The 19,112-nt window shown below is 42.7% G+C and overlaps 1 protein-coding gene across 2 annotated transcripts in view; it reads right to left on the bottom strand.

Moving 5' to 3' along the window:
* Positions 1-19,112, bottom strand: part of LOC126999216 (zyxin-like) — a 75,378-nt gene that overhangs the window by 46,362 nt on the left and 9,904 nt on the right. Inside the window, exon 3 of one of the 2 annotated variants that reach the window (XM_050861545.1) lies at positions 1,208-1,413. In XM_050861545.1, the coding sequence (XP_050717502.1) occupies positions 1,208-1,413 (206 nt within the window). Of the gene's footprint in view, positions 1-911; positions 1,414-19,112 lie in introns of both variants that reach the window. The other variant, XM_050861544.1, reaches the window with a different exon arrangement.

Raw genomic sequence — 19,112 nt, 5'->3', positions numbered from 1 at the left:
GACATAGAGCTTTCCAGAAAGGCATAGCATGTCAAAGTCAAATGATGATAAAGGTATACACAAATAAACAAATTAAATTCAGAGGAGAAGAGAAAAAAGCCTCCAGTTTATCCTAAATCTGTATATTTTACCCAAGATTTTTATGCATTTTTTACTTTTTTCCATAACTGACACTTATTTTTATAATTTTGTTTATTTCTTCAGGTGGAAAATATTGAATTCTTGATATTAAATCCCGAGTTCAAAGAGTTGGAAATGGGAGATGCATTACCCTAAAATACCCAAAAGTTTCCCTAATAATTGTCCAATTACCCTACTTTAAGGCGTAATTTACCCAAAAGTGAAAGCCCTGGAATTATTGTGCCATGTGGCTCAACTGGTGCTGTGTCTGCACACAAAAGACAAGAATAAACCTGTATGAAAGTTCTTAGTGGATTTAAAGTTAGCGGAGGAGGAACTACATTCAGCGGGAAGCTAATTGGTCCGCTAACTGTTTCCAAAGTTAGTGAAAACGCTAATCAGCTAATGAAAAAGTTAGCTTCGCTAATTAGTGGAACCATGCCCACCACTGGTCAACTTACCCCAATTGCCCCAATACCTTTACCTAAGTGTACAAAATGTATTCAGACTTGGCATTATACGAGTAAGTCTGTCATGTGGTGGTACTCATACTGCAATATGAAACAAACATCACCTATAGTTTTTGTTTAGGAACAAAATATATCCTTACCTGTCCTGCCTCACCCCACTCAAGGCTATTATTTGTTCACTGATTCACTGAGGGTAGAAATAACTGATAGACAGACTAATTGATTAACTAAAGGAATGACTAAATGAGATAATCACTAACTGACTGAATGATAAACTTAATAACAGGATGATGAACTGGAATAAATGACAATAAAACTTACTGCACAATAAAACCGGACTTTTGCCAAATCTCGAAAAGTGAACCACTCACTACCACTATTCACATATTGGTAGCTGTTGCTGGAGTGGCAGTTCTGGCTCTCACTTGAGCCAAATGCATGCCTAGGATGGCTGCTATTTTGGCTGGAATCCTTGGGACTGTGTGTGCAATAGTCATGTCCCTCTTCTTGATACTGATAGCCATGGTCAGAATGATGGCTGCAGCTCTGGTCAGGGTTGGAGCAATGGTAACAGTTGTCACAGTGAAGGTGGTCATAGCTATCAGAGGTCATCTTACCAGGAGTCACATCAACATCTGAGGTGCCATGATAACTGGCAGAGGTCATCTCACAGGTCATATCAGTGCCAGATGTCACACTGCAGGTCACATCATGGGTACGGTCAAAGGTCACGGATGAGGGTGGTGCTGGATCAAGCCGCCAGATGTCAGGAAAATTTCTGAAGAGAATTTTCATGTGCTGCAACCACACCTCTTGCACTGTGCTGTTAAGAGAAACTATTTTTTAATAATGTATCAATAACAGCAGTGGGCTCAGCTAACAAAATGGTCAGGTACACATGCTAATCCACTACCCAAAAAGTTAAATTTGTTAATGCAAAATCACTAAATCACTGAAATAATAAACAGAAGCTAATGCTAAAAGATTACTTATAATGACTTTAGCTTGTTTGATTTTTTTGGCTCCAATCTGGAGCCAAAACTTAAATATATGATAATATGATGACAAATATAATAACGATTATAAAAACAATAATAATGAAAATAATAATAATAATAATAATAATAATAATAATAATAATAACAACAATAATAATAACAATAATAATAATAATAATAAATAATATTAAATGATACCAATTATACAGTACCCTCTCGAGTTTCGCGCTTGCTTCATTCCAAAGGTATAGTGCTAAACTCGAGGATCACGAAACTCGAGGTATTGAAATACATGAAAAAGCGCTTATTGGTTCCGCCCCGTGGAAATTTTTTTTTTTTTTTTCGACTTGACTCCCTTGTTATCACAATTTTTTTTGACGTTACTCTCTTGTTATCTCAAAATATGTACCTTGGTAATAGGCAGAAAATTGGAAGTGAGAAGAGGACGTTCTAAAGCCGCAGTTGAAGGCAGCTGCCTTACAATTGTCTGGCAGTTCTGAATACACACTTGTGATCCACATGGTGTCGTCTGCTAACGTAAGGGTGGTTGTTCGCAGTCACCCGTGGTACACTTGGACAAACCTATAGCTTCTAGTAGTTTTCTGTGTGATATGGTATAATCTGCTAACTCTTTCTGTTATATATCATCAAATCACTAACATCATGATTGACTTTTCAATGCCTATTGAACGTAAACTTCCGCCGCAATCGCAAAATAGCTCGCAGAGAGGTTCAACTTGCTTACTGCTTCCATATTTCCCTCACTATTCACAAAGACCACAAGCGGACAAAAAAGAACAAATCCAGGCAAATTAACACTTTTAATGCTGTGTATTCCCACAGCGCGCATGCGTGGTGGACAGCAGAATGACTAATTTCAGCGGGAAGATATTTTTTGCAACACCGGCCAGTTAATAGTGGACCTTCTTCTTCTTCTTTTGACCTGTAATGCTTTGTATCGCTTCTTATAGGTCCTCCTTCTCCACATTTTTATACTACACAACATGCACTTAGGGCTGCTTTCAGTCATTTTGTTTGTATTGATCATTACCAATGGGGGCGATCGCCGCTCTAGTATTTCCACGTGAAACTGGCCGATGGGTAGTGATGTGATGTGATGGTGTTGGAGGTATTGCCTTAACAACGGCACCTCGTGGTGGCTGCGGGGTTAGCCTCGCCCCGCACCTTACCACACACTCTCAACACCTGTCGCTTTCTCTGCAGCCACCACTACCCCATAGGCCAATTTCACGTGGAAAACTACATCGTCGATCGCCGCCATTGGTAACGATCAAAACAAACAGTGACTGTGAAAGCGGCCCTTATTTACTTCACAGTGCGCACTTATACCCTTCACCCTGAACTTAGGTGTTTTTCTGTTCTTTTCTTTCCCTGATTTTGGTTTTCTATGCCCTTTTGCTATTTTCCAGGTAAATCTTAAGAATCACCACTCCACCCCCCTCCACCACCCCAGCCCCCCCTATCCCCCAAGACAAGCCTGGGGAACCAGGGTATTGGGGGGGGGGGAGCCCATATCACTGAAAAATGGCCTTCCAAAATTTCCCTAGAAAAATCCCTAAATCAGGAAAAATTCCCTAGTCTCGAAAGTAAGGAAAATCCCTACTGTATACTCACATGCGTGGGCTAATCGCTAACCAAGCATACCATCGCTAACCATCCCAAAACAGCCCTGAGCCATGACTCAAGGTCATCCGGGACTTGGGCTGAACAGGCCTAGGCTATACCCGGCCCTCAGCACGGCAGCCGTTGGGCTGCGTATTCTAAAAAAAAAATAACCACGCGTTGTGGACCTGGTCTCACATGCGTGGGCTAGTCGCTAACCAAGCATTCCATCGCTAACCAAGCGTACCATCACTAACCAAGCGTACAATCGCTATAACCAAGCGTACCATCGCTAACCAAGCATACCAACGCTAACCAAGCGTACCATCGCTAACCAAGCGTACCGTTGCTAACCAAGCGTACTGTCGCTAACCAAATCTTTGTAGATAAAAAATATATGAAGACCTAGTGATGTTTCATAAGGTAGGTAATGAATGTGAGCTATTTTGCGGCAGTGGCGTTAGCTCGATTAATCCCTTTAGGGAGCTGTGGTTTTGGTGGTCGTTTGCTCGATTAATCCCTGAAGGGAACAGTGGTTTTGGTGGTGGACGGCCAAATCACTGAAAAATGGGCTTTCAAAATGTCCCTACAAAAATCCCCAAAATCGGGAAAAATCCCTAGTCTCTAAAGAAAGGAAATTCCCTAACGTATACTCTTGTAATCTATTCCTATATAACGTAGCAGCCGCCGCAGCGGGTCTGTTGACGAGTGTAGGGCGTGTAATTGGATGGTCAGCGTAGTTGAACCCCCACCCCACCACCCCAATCGTAGTCGAGCAACTCTTGGGAAATGTCACGTTTCATAATTACATATGGTACAATACTGACGGTTAACCCGTCCACTTCTTGTAAGTTGATGCTAGATCATTTTTACCGAGTAGTTAAAGGTACAAAATAAAACAGATTTGTGACAGCTGTCATCCAGATCGAACTGACGCTCCTGCTGTTAACTGACGCGGGAGTGACCTACCGACTGCTACGTATGACCCTGGCCTCCATTTTACTCAAACTCCTTTATAAGTATCGCGCATTGAACAATATCAGTTTGTTTTCTGACACGTGACACGCCCGTGTCTTTGTTGGACCCGGTACTGGGATAGTAATCGGCATAGCTGGGCACGATAACAGAAAACCTTATTCCCGATAACCGATAACTGATAATGGAAAATCTTATCGGTGATAACCGATATTTGTTAACTGGAAACACAAATATAGGCGATCACCGATAACCGATGCCCGATATTAATCCACAATTCCGATAGCGATAAGTCCGATAGGCGAAGATGATACTATATTGATATTTCCAATAAAAAACATAGATGAATTCAAATTTTCATTATTTGTATTTTAGAAAACTTACAAAACCTGAAAACCACAAGTTGACATGTACCTATGGACAGTAATACTAGAAATGCCTGAACCATGTTGTGTTATTTGGCGTCCCCACCATCAAAAGTTGGCGCTTTTGTTTACAAACACTGGTCTCTTGTGAACTGTGCATGCTCAGACCAGCAAGCGTAGACCTGCACAGTCTCACAAAGCTTTTTAACCGTAATTAAGAGTTGCTGGAGGGCTGAATCAGATGTACAGTACCACTTCCACCATCCCCGCTGTTTCTAGAACGACACTCTGTGCGAGTTGTATTTATATGTACAGAGTGCCGTTTTAGAAACAGCGAGGATGGTGGTACTGTATGTCTTAATGTGTTAAAAAGCTTTGTGAGACTGTACAGGGCTACACTTACTGGTCTGAACATGCGTAGTTCACGAGACCAGTGTTTGTAAACAAAAGCGCCAGCTTTTGACAATGGGACACCAAAAAACACAACACCAGGTGCCTTCAATACCATGGCATGCTCACAAACGGATATGGAATATCAAATTTGAGGCAGTGAATAATAATTTGGGGGGGCAAAGTTAAATGATTTTTCTTTTTGATATATTGATTTTTGAGTCTTACATAAAAAAAAAAAAATAACCTAGTGTTTTAATGTTGATGATCAAAGTATGAAATATCTTCACCAAAGATATTTCATACCCCGAAGTTTTTTCATACAACACCGGGCGCCCGGGCCACAGGTAGAAAGGAGACAATGTTTTTTTTCTGAGTCAGAAAAAAGTAGCGATTATCGCCAGTTTGGTTACAAAAGTAACGAAGATACCGATATATATTTAAATAAGTAGCGGATGGCCGATAACCCGATTTTGTTATCAGCGATAAAGTATTGCAATAACTTATCGCGATAACAGCCAGCTATGGTAATCGGTCCTTTTGTCAACCTACATGCACACCAATAAAGATGTTAAATACTCAGTTAACACTTACCGAAAGGTAAAGTAGACTGATATTTTGAGGGAGTGAGTGTCGGGCCTTCCATCCATTATGGCGGCTTGAAAGCCGCTGAAACCCTCACGTAGTAACATTTTATGAATGTATTAGAAAATACAAATAGCTGCGGCATTAGTTGCTTTAATATAGAGAAAAAAATAACGTAAAACTCTTAAAAGACCGTTTTTTTGTCCGAAATCGTTATAAACCATGCGCGTTTTGGATATTACTGACTTAGGAACTAGTTTGTAGGGTGCACTGCAAGGCAGGTATGAGGCTCAGTCTGTGTATAGAGGCAGTTGTGAAACAATAACAATGGACTTAGAAAATCCAAGCCACCTAACTCTATAATTAAAGAGGCTTGCCCCCCTGGCCCCTCCCCAAGGTAAAACGTATACGAAAATGCATTATAATAATAATTCTTTCACGTGCTAAATTACTATGAATATTGGTTTGGAGTGGTTATTCTTAAGTTTTGCCATCTTGTTAATCAAGTAGTAAGCAAAGCAGCTCTGCCAGTCCAATTTATGAGTCTCTTGGTGGGCCATCTTCCACTGTTCCTCACTCCTTAGCCACTGCCATCATGTGTTTGTTTACATACAGCCGTGAGGTACCTTTTAAGGCAGCACGCATGACGCCGACGGTAGGTAGACGTGACCCGAACATGCCAAAGCAACGCGAAACTTGTGGCAGTAATGTGTGAAAGTCGTGATGGTAAGAATTTAGGACTTAGCGCTAAACTCGAGGATCGCGAAACTCGGATAGCGCAAAACTCGAGAGGGTACTGTGTGTGATTATAAAAAATGAAAATCATTATGAAAATAATAGTATTAATGGAGTAGAATCACTTAATAAGCATGATTGTATTATGGGAATCATTTTGGCTACATTCACTCATTTCTGATTTAGCGTCCTGTTCAGTCCTGACTTAGAACATTTTGAGAACAGGATCAATCGTGGCCGACAACACTCCATTTCATGCCATTTTTGGCCGGAACCTGCCCCCATGGCACCGGACCTGACTCACCCTGAATGAGGCCAGGATTAGGCAGGGTCAGGTGGGGGTCTGCCTGAGTCAGGCGGGGACTGCCATGGTTATGTTACACAAACATCCCGCTTGACAGGGCCAAGCAGCAGCAGGACCCAGGCAGAACCCCGTCAGGATGGTGCTTGGTGGCATTCTGACTGGGACTGCTGGTGATGCAACGTTGTCACAAGTTGTGTCCTGCAGGGGACTGCTGGTGATGCAATGTTGTCACAAGTGGTGTCCTGCAGGGGACTGCTGGTGATGCAATGTTGTCACAAGTTGTGTCCTGCAGGGGACTGCTGGTGATGCAATGTTGTCACAAGTGGTGTCCTGCAGGGGACTGCACGTTTGCACAAGTTGTGTCCTGCAGGGGACTGCTGGTGATGCAATGTTGTCACAAGTTGTGTCCTGCAGGGGACTGCTGGTGATGCAATGTTGTCACAAGTGGTGTCCTGCAGGGGACTGCTGGTGATGCAACGTTGTCACAAGTTGTGTCCTGCTGGGGACTGCTGGTGATGCAATGTTGTCACAAGTGGTGTCCTGCAGGGGACTGCTGGTGATGCAACATTGTCACAAGTTGTGTCCTGCAGGGGACTGCTGGTGATGCAATGTTGTCACAAGTTGTGTCCTGCAGGGGACTGCTGGTGATGCAACATTGTCACAAGTTGTGTCCTGCAGGGGACTGCTGGTGATGCAATGTTGTCACAAGTTGTGTCCTGCAGGGGACTGCTGGTGATGCAACATTGTCACAAGTGGTGTCCTGCAGGGGACTGCTGGTGATGCAACATTGTCACAAGTTGTGTCCTGCAGGGGACTGCTGGTGATGCAATGTTGTCACAAGTGGTGTCCTGCAGGGGACTGCTGGTGATGCAACATTGTCACAAGTTGTGTCCTGCAGGGGACTGCTGGTGATGCAATGTTGTCACAAGTTGTGTCCTGCAGGGGACTGCTGGTGATGCAACATTGTCACAAGTTGTGTCCTGCAGGGGACTGCTGGTGATGCAATGTTGTCACAAGTTGTGTCCTGCAGGGGACTGCTGGTGATGCAATGTTGTCACAAGTTGTGTCCTGCAGGGGACTGCTGGTGATGCAATGTTGTCACAAGTGGTGTCCTGCAAGGGACTGCTGGTGATGCAACATTGTCACAAGTGGTGTCCTGCAGGGGACTGCTGGTGATGCAATGTTGTCAAAAGTTGTGTCCTGCAGGGGACTGCTGGTGATGCAATGTTGCCACAAGTTGTGTCCTGCAGGGGACTGCTGGTGATGCAATGTTGTCACAAGTTGTGTCCTGCAGGGGACTGCTGGTGATGCAATGTTGTCACAAGTGGTGTCCTGCAGGGGACTGCTGGTGATGCAACGTTGTCACAAGTTGTGTCCTGCAGGGGACTGCTGGTGATGCAATGTTGCCACAAGTTGTGTCCTGCAGGGGACTGCTGGTGATGCAATGTTGCCACAAGTTGTGTCCTGCAGGGGACTGCTGGTGATGCAACGTTGCCACAAGTTGTGTCCTGCAGGGGACTGCTGGTGATGCAACGTTGCCACAAGTTGTGTCCTGCAGGGGACTGCTGGTGATGCAATGTTGCCACAAGTTGTTTCCTGCAGGGGACTGCTGGTGATGCAATGTTGCCACAAGTTGTGTCCTGCAGGGGACTGCTGGTGATGCAACATTGCCAAAAGTGGTGTCCTGCTGGGGACTGCTGGTGATGCAACATTGCCAAAAGTGGTGTCCTGCTGGGGACTGCTGGTGATGCAGCGTTGCCAAAAGTGGTGTCCTGCTCGGGACTGCTGGTGATGCAATGTTGCCAAAAGTGGTGTCCTGCTGGGAACTGCTGGCGATGCAACACTGCCACACAGAATACGCAATTTTCATGAGGAGGCAGCTATAAGAGGACATAGTAAGAAATTGAGGAAAGACATGAATAAGTACAGTTTTCCATACAGGAGTGTGGATACATGGAATGGACTAAACAAAGACATTGTTGAAGTGGGCAGTGTCCATAAAATGAAGAAAAAATTGGACAAATATAGATTGGGAGACAGGACTGACCGAGCCTGAGGTCAGGCTCTGTATACTACAAATAGGTAAATACACACACACACAAACACACTTTTCTAAGAAGTGGTCGGTCTTCAAGTAATGAAACAAGAAAGAATAGCAAGTAGTATCAAAAGCAATATGGAAACTAAGATTAAATATGTAAATAAAGTTTTGAGAAAGGCATATGCAAATGTAGATAGGATCATTTCTAAATCATTAGTTTAAAGATGTGTTACAATATAAGCAACCACAAGTAATCTGCCAGACAGAAACTAAACTAAGCTCAATTATTACAAATGACACTCTGAACATCAAGGATTGCAACACCTGGAGAAGAGACAGGAAGTCAAAGAATGGAGGTGGCGTTATGATCTTAACAAAGAAAGAACTAAAAGTTAAAGAGATGAAGTTGAATCTACCCCTCAAGTGGAACTAATAGTAGTAAAAATAACAACAATAGAAGCACATGCAATTGTGGCAACTCTGTACATACCTCCCAAAACAAACTCATGGGGCACAGAAGAAATACAAAGACTGTATTTACAGCTTTTTTCCTTAATTTCTTATTTATATGTCGATAAAAATGTTTTGGATCCTCCTTACATTTTCCTATTATATTCTTTTCATACTTTTTTCTTCTTCTCTCCTCACTTTAGTATAATACTTTCTAGCTTGTTTATAGCCTTCCCTACTTTTTTTTTTTCGCCTGTGGCGCTGGTAGGCTCTCTTGTTGGGGCCTGATGGTCGGCCCCAGCCTGTTGTGGCGCAGGCAAATGTTTATAATGGCACCATCTTATCTTGGCTCGTAGTGCCCCCCAGAGCTCATTCTTGATTCACTTAACAGCTCTTCTAGGGTCTGGGTTGATGGGTGGTCTTCAGGACAGCATGTGGGTAGTCTTGGGCCACTCGACAATGGCTGAAAAATTTCAGGTGGTAGCAGCGGATTCAAACCAGCATCGTCCATGACATGGTGAACATGGGGCCCACACGCTAACCACTCAGCCACCGCCTCCCCATATTTATGGCATTCCTTCTCTGTTTTAAGTTTCTCCATGCTTTATCTTTCTTTTTCTTTGATTCCAGACATCTTGTGCTAAACCACTCTTTTTTTTTTTTTTTTTTTTTTTTCACATAAGACGGTACTACACCTTCGTTATGTTTTAACCCTTTCACGCACCATGACGTGATTCGCATCAAATCGGAATCGTCAACATCTGAGCTTTTGACTCGAATCGCGTCAAAAACTTCAAAATATTTGCCAAAAATAAAGTATCTTTCAGAATTGCGTCAAAATATTTTGAGTCAAAAATCCAAGCTAGACCTATAAAATAAACTAATCGTCAACTCTCTCATGCCGTTGGATTTGAAGTGATAATTGCCCGTGGCTTAGTTGCCTCTCAGCAGGCAGCCTGTGAGCGCAGACTGTCATCCCTTTAAAGTTTAAATTGTGTCTGGAGCCTGGTAAGCCTAGATTACTGTTGTCAAGCAAAATTGGTGAAATTTATTCTTACTTCTGATGTAAAGTGATCGTGCCGTGATGCAGTATTTTGTTTTATATTCGCAGGGACTGTTACTATTAGAAAATATGGCTAAGAAATTATCAAGTGAAGAGATTTTGAGACACATTTGTAGAGAGCATGATGATGATTCTCATGAAAGTGATGGTGATGATGGAAAAAGTGAAAAAAACTCCAGCAGAGAGTGTTAGGGAGAGAGACTTTGTGATATTTATTATGATTATAATTGCATCTGGTGAAGTTCTTCCAGACAGCAAATAGGTGTGCTAATAGTCATGTTTGTTATTACTATTATCAAAACTCTATTTCAAACAAAATTGACTTCTATTTTGACCGCCTTGACCTGGCCGTTGTGTTTTGTTTGCTGCCCTTGAGCCGTTTCTTCTGCTGGAGAGAACAGAATAGATAGAGAAATATAATTTTCCTCCATTTTCTCAAGAACTACTGGTCATATGCAAATTCCAATGATAGCATTGGAATCCTCATAAAAATTCCCTATTATTGGCATATAAATCATAAAAAGTTGACTCAGGAAGTTTCGAGCAACAAGGTGGTGAACATAAGCATTTCTTATTTATCTTTAATTAAAATTTTTTTTCAAAGTCGGTAAACTTCGCTATTTATTTGCATTTCTTGATACTTTTTCTTTCATAAGGCAGAATAATCTCTGTCAACCACCTCGATTACTTTAGTGTAGAAGAACAACAGATTGGTAAGGCAAGATCTACCTTTCGTGAACCCATGCTGTGAGTCATGAATTAAACTATGCTTCTCTAGATGGTCCCGAATGCTCCTGGCTATAATTGATTCCAACATCTTGCCTACAACTGATGTTAAGTTAATTGGGCGATAATTTGAGGTGGCTGACTTGTTTCCCTTTTTAAAAATTGATGTCACATTAGCTATTTTCCAGTGGATGGGCACATACCCAGAATTTACCAATATCCTAAAGACATCGGTAAGTGGGCCCCTGAGAACCTCCTTGCATTCTATCAGGACACGCGGGAAGATTTCATCTGGGCCTGGAGATATGTTTTTCTTTAACCTACCAATCTCATCCTGGACTACCTGCCTGGTGATGGTCACATCTTTCAACTTGTCGTCATCTTCTCCTTCATATACCTGAACTCTCTCCAGAATGGTTGTTAGGTTTTCCTGTGTGAAAACTGAGAGGAAATTGTCGTTCAACATTTTACTCATATGAGGCGTCTAGTGCTCAAGGGGCGAACAAGCCAATTTCCTAGTTTTGAGCTACGGGCCTTCAAAGTCAAGCATAGCAAAAACATAATGAAAAAAACACATAGCACTATCACCATACATCAATAGAAAGTTTTCAGCTAGACAAATTCAATGGAATCAGTGTTTGTATGAAAATAGGTTAATTATTAAAATAAAAAATAAAAAAACAAGAAAGTTTTTTTTTTATTAATGCATGTTTATTATCCTATTTAATCCAAACTTGGAAAATTAAAAGAAAATGATTCAACTTACATCCAGTTTGAATTTCAAAACAAAATGTCCATGCAGCAAACCCTCAGTTATCTGGGTGCACCGTATCCGACCTCGCCCGTATTTGGGAGTTTTCAAAAATATTAGATTTTTTCCAAATTTTTTTTAAAAATTGTCGCACGCCGCCAAAAGTCATACAAATTGCCCGCGCAATGCCTCTAAGGCCTAAGCTCTGCCCGGGCGGCGTACCGCACCCGTAAGGCGCGCCCCAGCTTGCACGTAGCAATGATATTGACGTCCTGATGTGAAGGTTCGCTGGAAAGCTGTGTGCTTCGCAGTACAACTGGCACGTCAGCGTTCTTGCCGAGCGCTGCAGACCATATTGAAGTGACGAGAGTCAGGCAGGGCAGGTTTAAATGGCGGGAGTGTCAAAGGACTGTTTAAACGAAACACACAGTGCGCACCCTAGCTTAAGCCTTGAAAACTGCCTAAATCCAGACTGGACTAGGTGAGTAGGGCTCCGTCCCCGTAGAGAAGGCGTGCAGGTCCGCTAGCACTCCTGCGGGAATGAGGGCGGAATAAGAAATGAGGATAAGGTCCGACCTGTGAAAGAAGGATTTTACCATGCTTACGGTAAGGCGAGTAAAGGGGCCCGCAGGGGTTCGGGAGTCCCGTGGGCCAGCCCAATCTGGAGGTGCGGGCTGGCTGTAAGTCGTGGTTACTTCTTGTGGCCGGCTTCCCCGTGGTCCCGCTGGATGCACTGTGCAGGGGGTACTCGCCCCCCCTGGCTCGTAAGGGCAACACCGTAACTAAACAGCCACAGATTACCGCGCAAGCGGATGCACCAGGTTGTCGCTGACTGTCACTGATTTTCACTCACGTGACCTTGTGACATTTTCATGACGTCACGCAGTAAACATGGCCACCAAGTGTGACAGTCTATCCTTGCTGGGGGACCAGCAAGTGAGTGAGAGGCAGTGCCTCGTTGGGGAATCGTAGTAAATGGAGTACTCCAAATATTATTTTTCGCTCTCTGTGCTGGACAGGACTTATTATGAGAGGATGGTCACTTAAGTCAGGCTTAGTTGCCCTAAAATACAGCAGCTTTACGTGGAAACCAAGGCAAGCATTAAAGGAAGAAATGGCTTTCACAAAGATACGCACTGTCTACATTCCTAACAATGGCTACATAGTGCTTCAACAAAGACTTTATCTACGTATTTAACAATAAGTGATGTTTCAGAGAGTGCCAACATTCATCTGCACTTGTACTACCTACTGCACAAGCTAACCCACTTTTAGAGGGTTGGTCATTCACAAAGCGAGTTTCTACATATCTAACAGTAACTAATACATGAACAATGATGCTCGCACCATATCTAATAATAACTAATGTATCAGTGCCAACATTCATCATCACTTATACCTACCATACTTTAATAACTTTTGGGGCTGGCCACTACTAAATCTAGTCATGATGAATGATCTCTTAATAAAGGCTAAATAACTTGACAAACAAGTGAAAATTCACTTCACTGTCGTGCAATGTCACTTATCTTTGCTTGACACCCCTGGAATAAACTATCTGAATCTGCAGGTGTGTTATATGTTGACACTGGAAGCACTCACAAGGACTAAGGAAACATTGTCTCTACTCATTATTGTGCATGACTGAAACATCATTCCTACATGTAATGAAGAGCTTTCCACAGACTCTCCAGTTTTCAGTGTTTGAAGTATGGGCTCTGGAGAACCTTGCTAACCACAGACTTCTTTCAGCGATCAACTCCCTCCGTTCACCTTGCTGCGTTAGTATTTTAGGCAGGTAGTAAAATGATCAACTTGGGGGTTTATCTGCATTATTTCCACACCCAATAACACAGCAAAGATGTGGCACTTCTGTCCTCAGACGGGGCACCAGTACGTGATGTGAACACCACAAAATAAGGCTAAAAACTCGCGTCCCGTCAATCCAGTGGGCATGAAACCTCCCAGGCAAGGTCCCCTAACAAGAATCGGCTGATCCCGCCAACCCATAATGCACCGCGGCCATGACGTCATGCAAAACTTCTCTATTGGTTATCCTCCCCACTCACACTCAGAGTGGGGTGGCCTGGCATACTTGCCCAGCGTCTGTGGGCCTTCGGGCTCATTGCCGAGCTTAAAAGGGTATAGTGCCAGGGTTGGTGATTTTTTATTTATTTTTTTAAATAAAAAAAAATAATTTTTTTTTTATTTAAATCAGATTTTTTAGTTTTTTTTTTATTAATCAGCATAAAAAAATATTTGGATAGCTATATATATATATATATATATATATATATATATATATATATATATATATATATATATATATATATATATATATATATATATATATATATATATATATATATATATATATATATATATATATATATATATATATATATATATATATATATATATATATATATATATATATATATATATATTCTATACATTAGTTTTAAAACACATTTTGAAGTGTTTTTACAGCATGTTGCATCATCTCACTTGGTTACAATGTGTTTGAACCTGTCAAGCAGCCCAGTAGCCACTGACCAGGATTGTATCATCTCTCTCAGGCTCTGTTCTGTTTCTCTTACATCATGTTAGGACATAGCCAGACTTGTGCCACTGTGTAGTAATTTGACTGTTTAGGTGTTACAGGCCAGCCACTCATTCCTGAGCTAACTGCAAGAGTGTAGAGATGTCACTGACCACAAGGATTAATGTGTCTGGTAGGAAGAGTGATCCAGTGTGGGAACATTTTAACAGAATTCCTTCAAAGTCTGGGAAAGCATGGAGAGCTATATGCAAACAGTGTAAACTGGAGTTACGAGGAATAGTAGCAAGACTGAAAAGAACCAAATTTATTGTCATAAGAATTAAAATCCTTATTTTTTAAAGATTTAGAATTTCGATTTCAAAGAATTTTTATGAACTACTTTCAAAGAAGTGCATCATTATTTTTCAAAGACTGCTTTTACAGTATAAATTCAATGTGCTTTTGTTTTAAATACAGGCCATAATAATTTTCTTTTTTAAATTCATTACTTCAGGATTTGATTTGATTTGATTTGATTTCCATTTTTTAATAGCATGTGGAATTTTTTGTTATACTGTATTGTAAAAGGAAGTGCTTTAATATTCTACTCCTCAGAAATAAGTACAGTTCATTACAAGTAAAACCCTTTGATTTAATTTTTTAATGGAATGTGGAAATTTTTGTTGTATTGTAAAAGGAAGCTTTTAGTGTTCTATTCCTCAGGAATATAGAAAGCAGGTGTAAGTATGTGTTTGTTTTTATATTTTTCCTTTACATTCCATGTTGGTTTGGGCAGAAGTAAATAATGATTTAAATCAATGATTTAAAAATTTTTTTTTTTTTTATTTAAATCACTGATTTAAATCATCATGATTTAAATCACCCAACCCTGTATGGCACCCTGGGGTGCCTGCCCGGGCGTCCGTATAGAAGCCTGCTTTGAGCACTTGATCCCCTTTGCCGGCCCGGACCACTTCGGGTATCGCTCTGGTATGCCTTCTGGTTGACCCAGGTGGTAAAGCCCGCGGTGCTCGTAGCCACGAGGTTGTTAACACAGCTACGCAGCGATAAAGCCGCAGGCGCGCACCTAAGAACAGCACAGAGCGTCGGCCTTCCAGTTTTGTAAAACTGGACCCGTAAAAAGTTTCTTGTGGCAGTGCTGGGTCTACTAGAAAGCCAACGTGGTAATCACGATGGTGCAGACTTGGGCGGTTAAGCTGCTACAAATACCTGGGCTTTTCTGGGTTGGGTCCAGGCCCCGCTACTGTGATAGGCCTGGCAGGGAAACATTAGCTGCTGCCTGTGAACACGGGGCTAGGCACCCCAGCAATGGGTTAGCGGCTGATGCTGTCGCGCCTAATTGCCGAATCCCAAGTAACAGATCCCCCCAAGGTGCAGCAGGACTGCGATAAGGCAGGGAGAGATTGCCGCGAGTGCTAACCGTAACGACGCTGCTCGAACCCTTTTCTAAGCGCCCGGAGCACATCAATCACCCGCATTTCAATCCCTGGTGCAGACTGACTGCTACAAAGCCATGGGGCATACCATATTATGAGTATGGACAGAAGCACCTATGCAGTACTCTGCCGCTGCCTTTATGGCAGGCCATGATCAAAAGTTGGGTTTTCGGGTCTGTAGACTTAACCTACACCATATCCGGGTGCCCCCGTGGCTCTATTAACCCAGATAACAGAGGGTTTACTGTATTTAGGTGTTTTATAAGAGTTTTACTAGTTGGTGTTTAACTGAGTTTCATTAAAACAGAATAAATTGCTCGAGCATCAAATTGTAGTATTTCAAAATCTGAAAGCTCTTAAACTAAATAATACATGAGTTGATTTTTTTTTCAAATCTGCCATTTATAGGAGAATACCAACAAACACAAAATGTTTTTTTTTTTTTTATGTTCGAGTAATTATTGACTGATTTACTTTAAAATTAGCACACTGTGATAACTCATTGTAATTAAATGGCAGTTACAGTTTCCCACTAAAATTATAATTTGGTGGCAAATCCGCTCGTCATAATGAGAAGGGAGAGGGTGAGGTTACTTTAGTAATCCAGGATGTCATCAGAGGAGTCATCCACATCCTCCTCCCCCCCGTCAGGTTCATTCACTCCCTCCTGTGCAACGAAGAGGTCCGTGTAGAAGGTCCTTGAGGCTGGAGGGACGTATTTTGAGAGGAACTTTATGTGCTGCAACTTCTTTTTGTTGATGGCAATACCAGTAGGATACTTCTTTGGTAGGGCCACAGCAGACAGGTCGAAAGGAGTGATGTTTTTGGAGCGCCCCTTCTGTAGCCTCCACTCATGGCCTTGGTCCGCGTACCCCTCGCAAACCTTAATACCCTGGGGGTATTCATTTGTAGCAATTAGTTGCTTGGCCCCTTTGAAGCCAGCTGTTGTCTGCCCAGCCTTTGTGATGTGATTCTGCAAAACCTCATAATCTATGAAGTCGTCCGATTTTAATGACGAGATTTTCTATTCTCTTTTTTCTATTACTCTCTCGGTCCCACATGTCCTCTGCGTGTATCGAAACACACAAGAAATTAATCACAACAAGGAGAGGGTATTCCCCGGCTGCCTGGGATTGAACCCGCGACCAGCGTGACGGGAGAGCCACTCCTTACCGAGTCGGCCAAAGAGGTACCCCACTGGCTAAGTGGGTTATGGGAGGCTCGTTCATCAGGCCGTCGCCGCACTACACGATGTCATTCTTACTACTGTGGCTGGGTCGGTGGTCCTGCATGATTTCATGTACGAGACATAATGTTTGGGCGTGTACACCTACTTTACGAAGATACTTCTTGAAGACCCTGAAGTCCCTGTCACAGGGCAGGTATGAATGTCCTACTTCCAGGTAGTAGTGATACACAGCCGAGAATCTCTTGAAGTGGATGAATCGAAGGTAGGAGAGCACAAGGTTTTTTTTTTTATTTTGTCCGGCACAGTTGTCGGAGAAAACTGTTAATTTCAGAACTCCCTGGTCAATAAAGTTCTCCACAAAGTGATTGATGCAGCTTGCCACCTCAACTGAACCTCTCTTTGCCTCTGACTCATTTCACACATAGAAATAAGGATGTTTTGTCTTGAGGTTGTGGATTCCTAAGTTGTATATCCAAAGCTTGCAACAGTAATATTGTGCACTGACAGTCAGCTTCGGTGTTGGGAGTGTTTGTTGCAGGTCAACAGCAATAGCAACAATCCCTGGGCTAGTGTCCATAATGTAAACATCAATGAACTGCCTCCTAGTGGTTGCATGGACCTGGTGTTCGTGCTTGCGGAGAGTTAAGAGCTGCTAACTCTTCGTGGTCTGTGTCAGGATTGAGTGCTGTAGCTTGATTTTTAAGTCATCACAAGTTGAACAGGTATCACTGCGGAGTGGCTTAACACTAATCTTGTAGTGATGCACCTGTTGAATGAATCTTGCCTCAGTTACTGATGTTCTGTCAATCTTGGAAAGCAGTAAATATTCCACGCCATGATGATCCCGGGGGCAGGCATAGCTTCAGGATTCTTGGCCCTTGAGTAATGTGACTGACAGGTAGGAAGGTTCTTGCAGAACTCCTGCACCAGGTCCAAGAGCTCTTGATTAGTTTTGTTTGGCGGTTGCTTGCGGCCTCTCTGGTCAGAAGTAATGGTGCCACTTACTGAGGCTTTTCCCTTACATAAAACATTCCAGACCCGTTTCTCTGAGATGTCATGGATGTTAAGAAATGCTGTCATACACACGACATGGCTAATGTTATTATGCACAACAGTGAACACTCATGAACTCTTACAGCGGCTCTCCCTGTGCTTCACACGGGACCGCTTGGCTTCAGTCTCCTTCACTGATGTAGTAATGTAGTAAGATTGGGCATCATGGATTTTCAGTGCCCAATATCCATAAAAAAATAGCCTGAACATTATCCTGCCGTATCTTATTATGGCACAGATTTTTACACTGGCAAGCCGGGCCCACTTTTCTGACGGCCACAACACCAACAGAGGGAAAGACATACTGTTCACCACTATGTCTTTTCCTCTTTTTCACGTTCTTCTTCCACTTCTCTGGGCAACTTTTTCTACTTGGCAACAGCACATTGCTGCTTGATGTAGTATCTGCCATTATTCACAATAGTTGCTGCAAAATAAGGCCAAAGTATGAGAGAGATAGTTGTATCCCAACAGATGAGACATGTGTGGCGTCACTGCCGCAGGGGTTGTGGAAGTGAGGAGTTGACTGACTGAGCGTGCGGATGTAGACAGGCAAAAACACTTTAATTTCATGACCCTTCTACTGGGCCATAGAGACCGATTTAACATTTTCACACTCACGGAGGGTTGCACAGAGCTTCTAGCTAGCGGACACCGGCGAAAACTCAAAATCTGCCATGTTGGCGTGTTCACCCCTCGAGCACTAGACACCTATATCTTCCCCATTCTCAACGAGCTCTCCTGTGTTTGTTTTCGACGGTCCAATTCTCTCCCTTGTTTTTGTTCTGTATAATTTAAAGAAGCCCTTGGGATCGCTCTTGGCCTCGTTGGCTACCCTAATCTCATAATTCCTTTTTGCTAGGCGGGTGTTCTTCTTCACTGATCTGGCTAATTCTGTAGTGCGGCGACGGCCTGATGAACGAGCCTCCCATAACCCACTTAGCCAATGGGGTACCTCTTTGGCCGACTCGGTAAGGAGGGGCTCTCCCGTCACGCTGGTCGCGGGTTCAATCCCAGGCAGCCGGGGAATACCCTCTCCTTGTTGTGATTAATTTCTAGTGTGTTTCGATACACGCAGAGGACGTGTGGGACCGAGAGAGTAATAGAAAAAAGAGAATAGAAAATCTCGTCATTAAAGTTCAACATACCGACCCCTGAGATGGGTTTCCCCTTTCTTTATTTTCTTATAAATTCCTTTCTTCAAGCCAATCTCATGCTTGAGTCTGCGGGTCATCCATTTAGGGTCGGTATTTCCCTTTCTATGTGCTTGGTAAG

The sequence above is a fragment of the Eriocheir sinensis genome, chromosome 16, assembly GCF_024679095.1.
Source record: "Eriocheir sinensis breed Jianghai 21 chromosome 16, ASM2467909v1, whole genome shotgun sequence".
In the NCBI taxonomy this organism is placed as follows: Eukaryota; Metazoa; Arthropoda; class Malacostraca; order Decapoda; family Varunidae; genus Eriocheir; species Eriocheir sinensis.
Note: the sequence above shows the minus strand (reverse complement) of the source record. Positions and strands in the feature narration are given on the sequence as shown.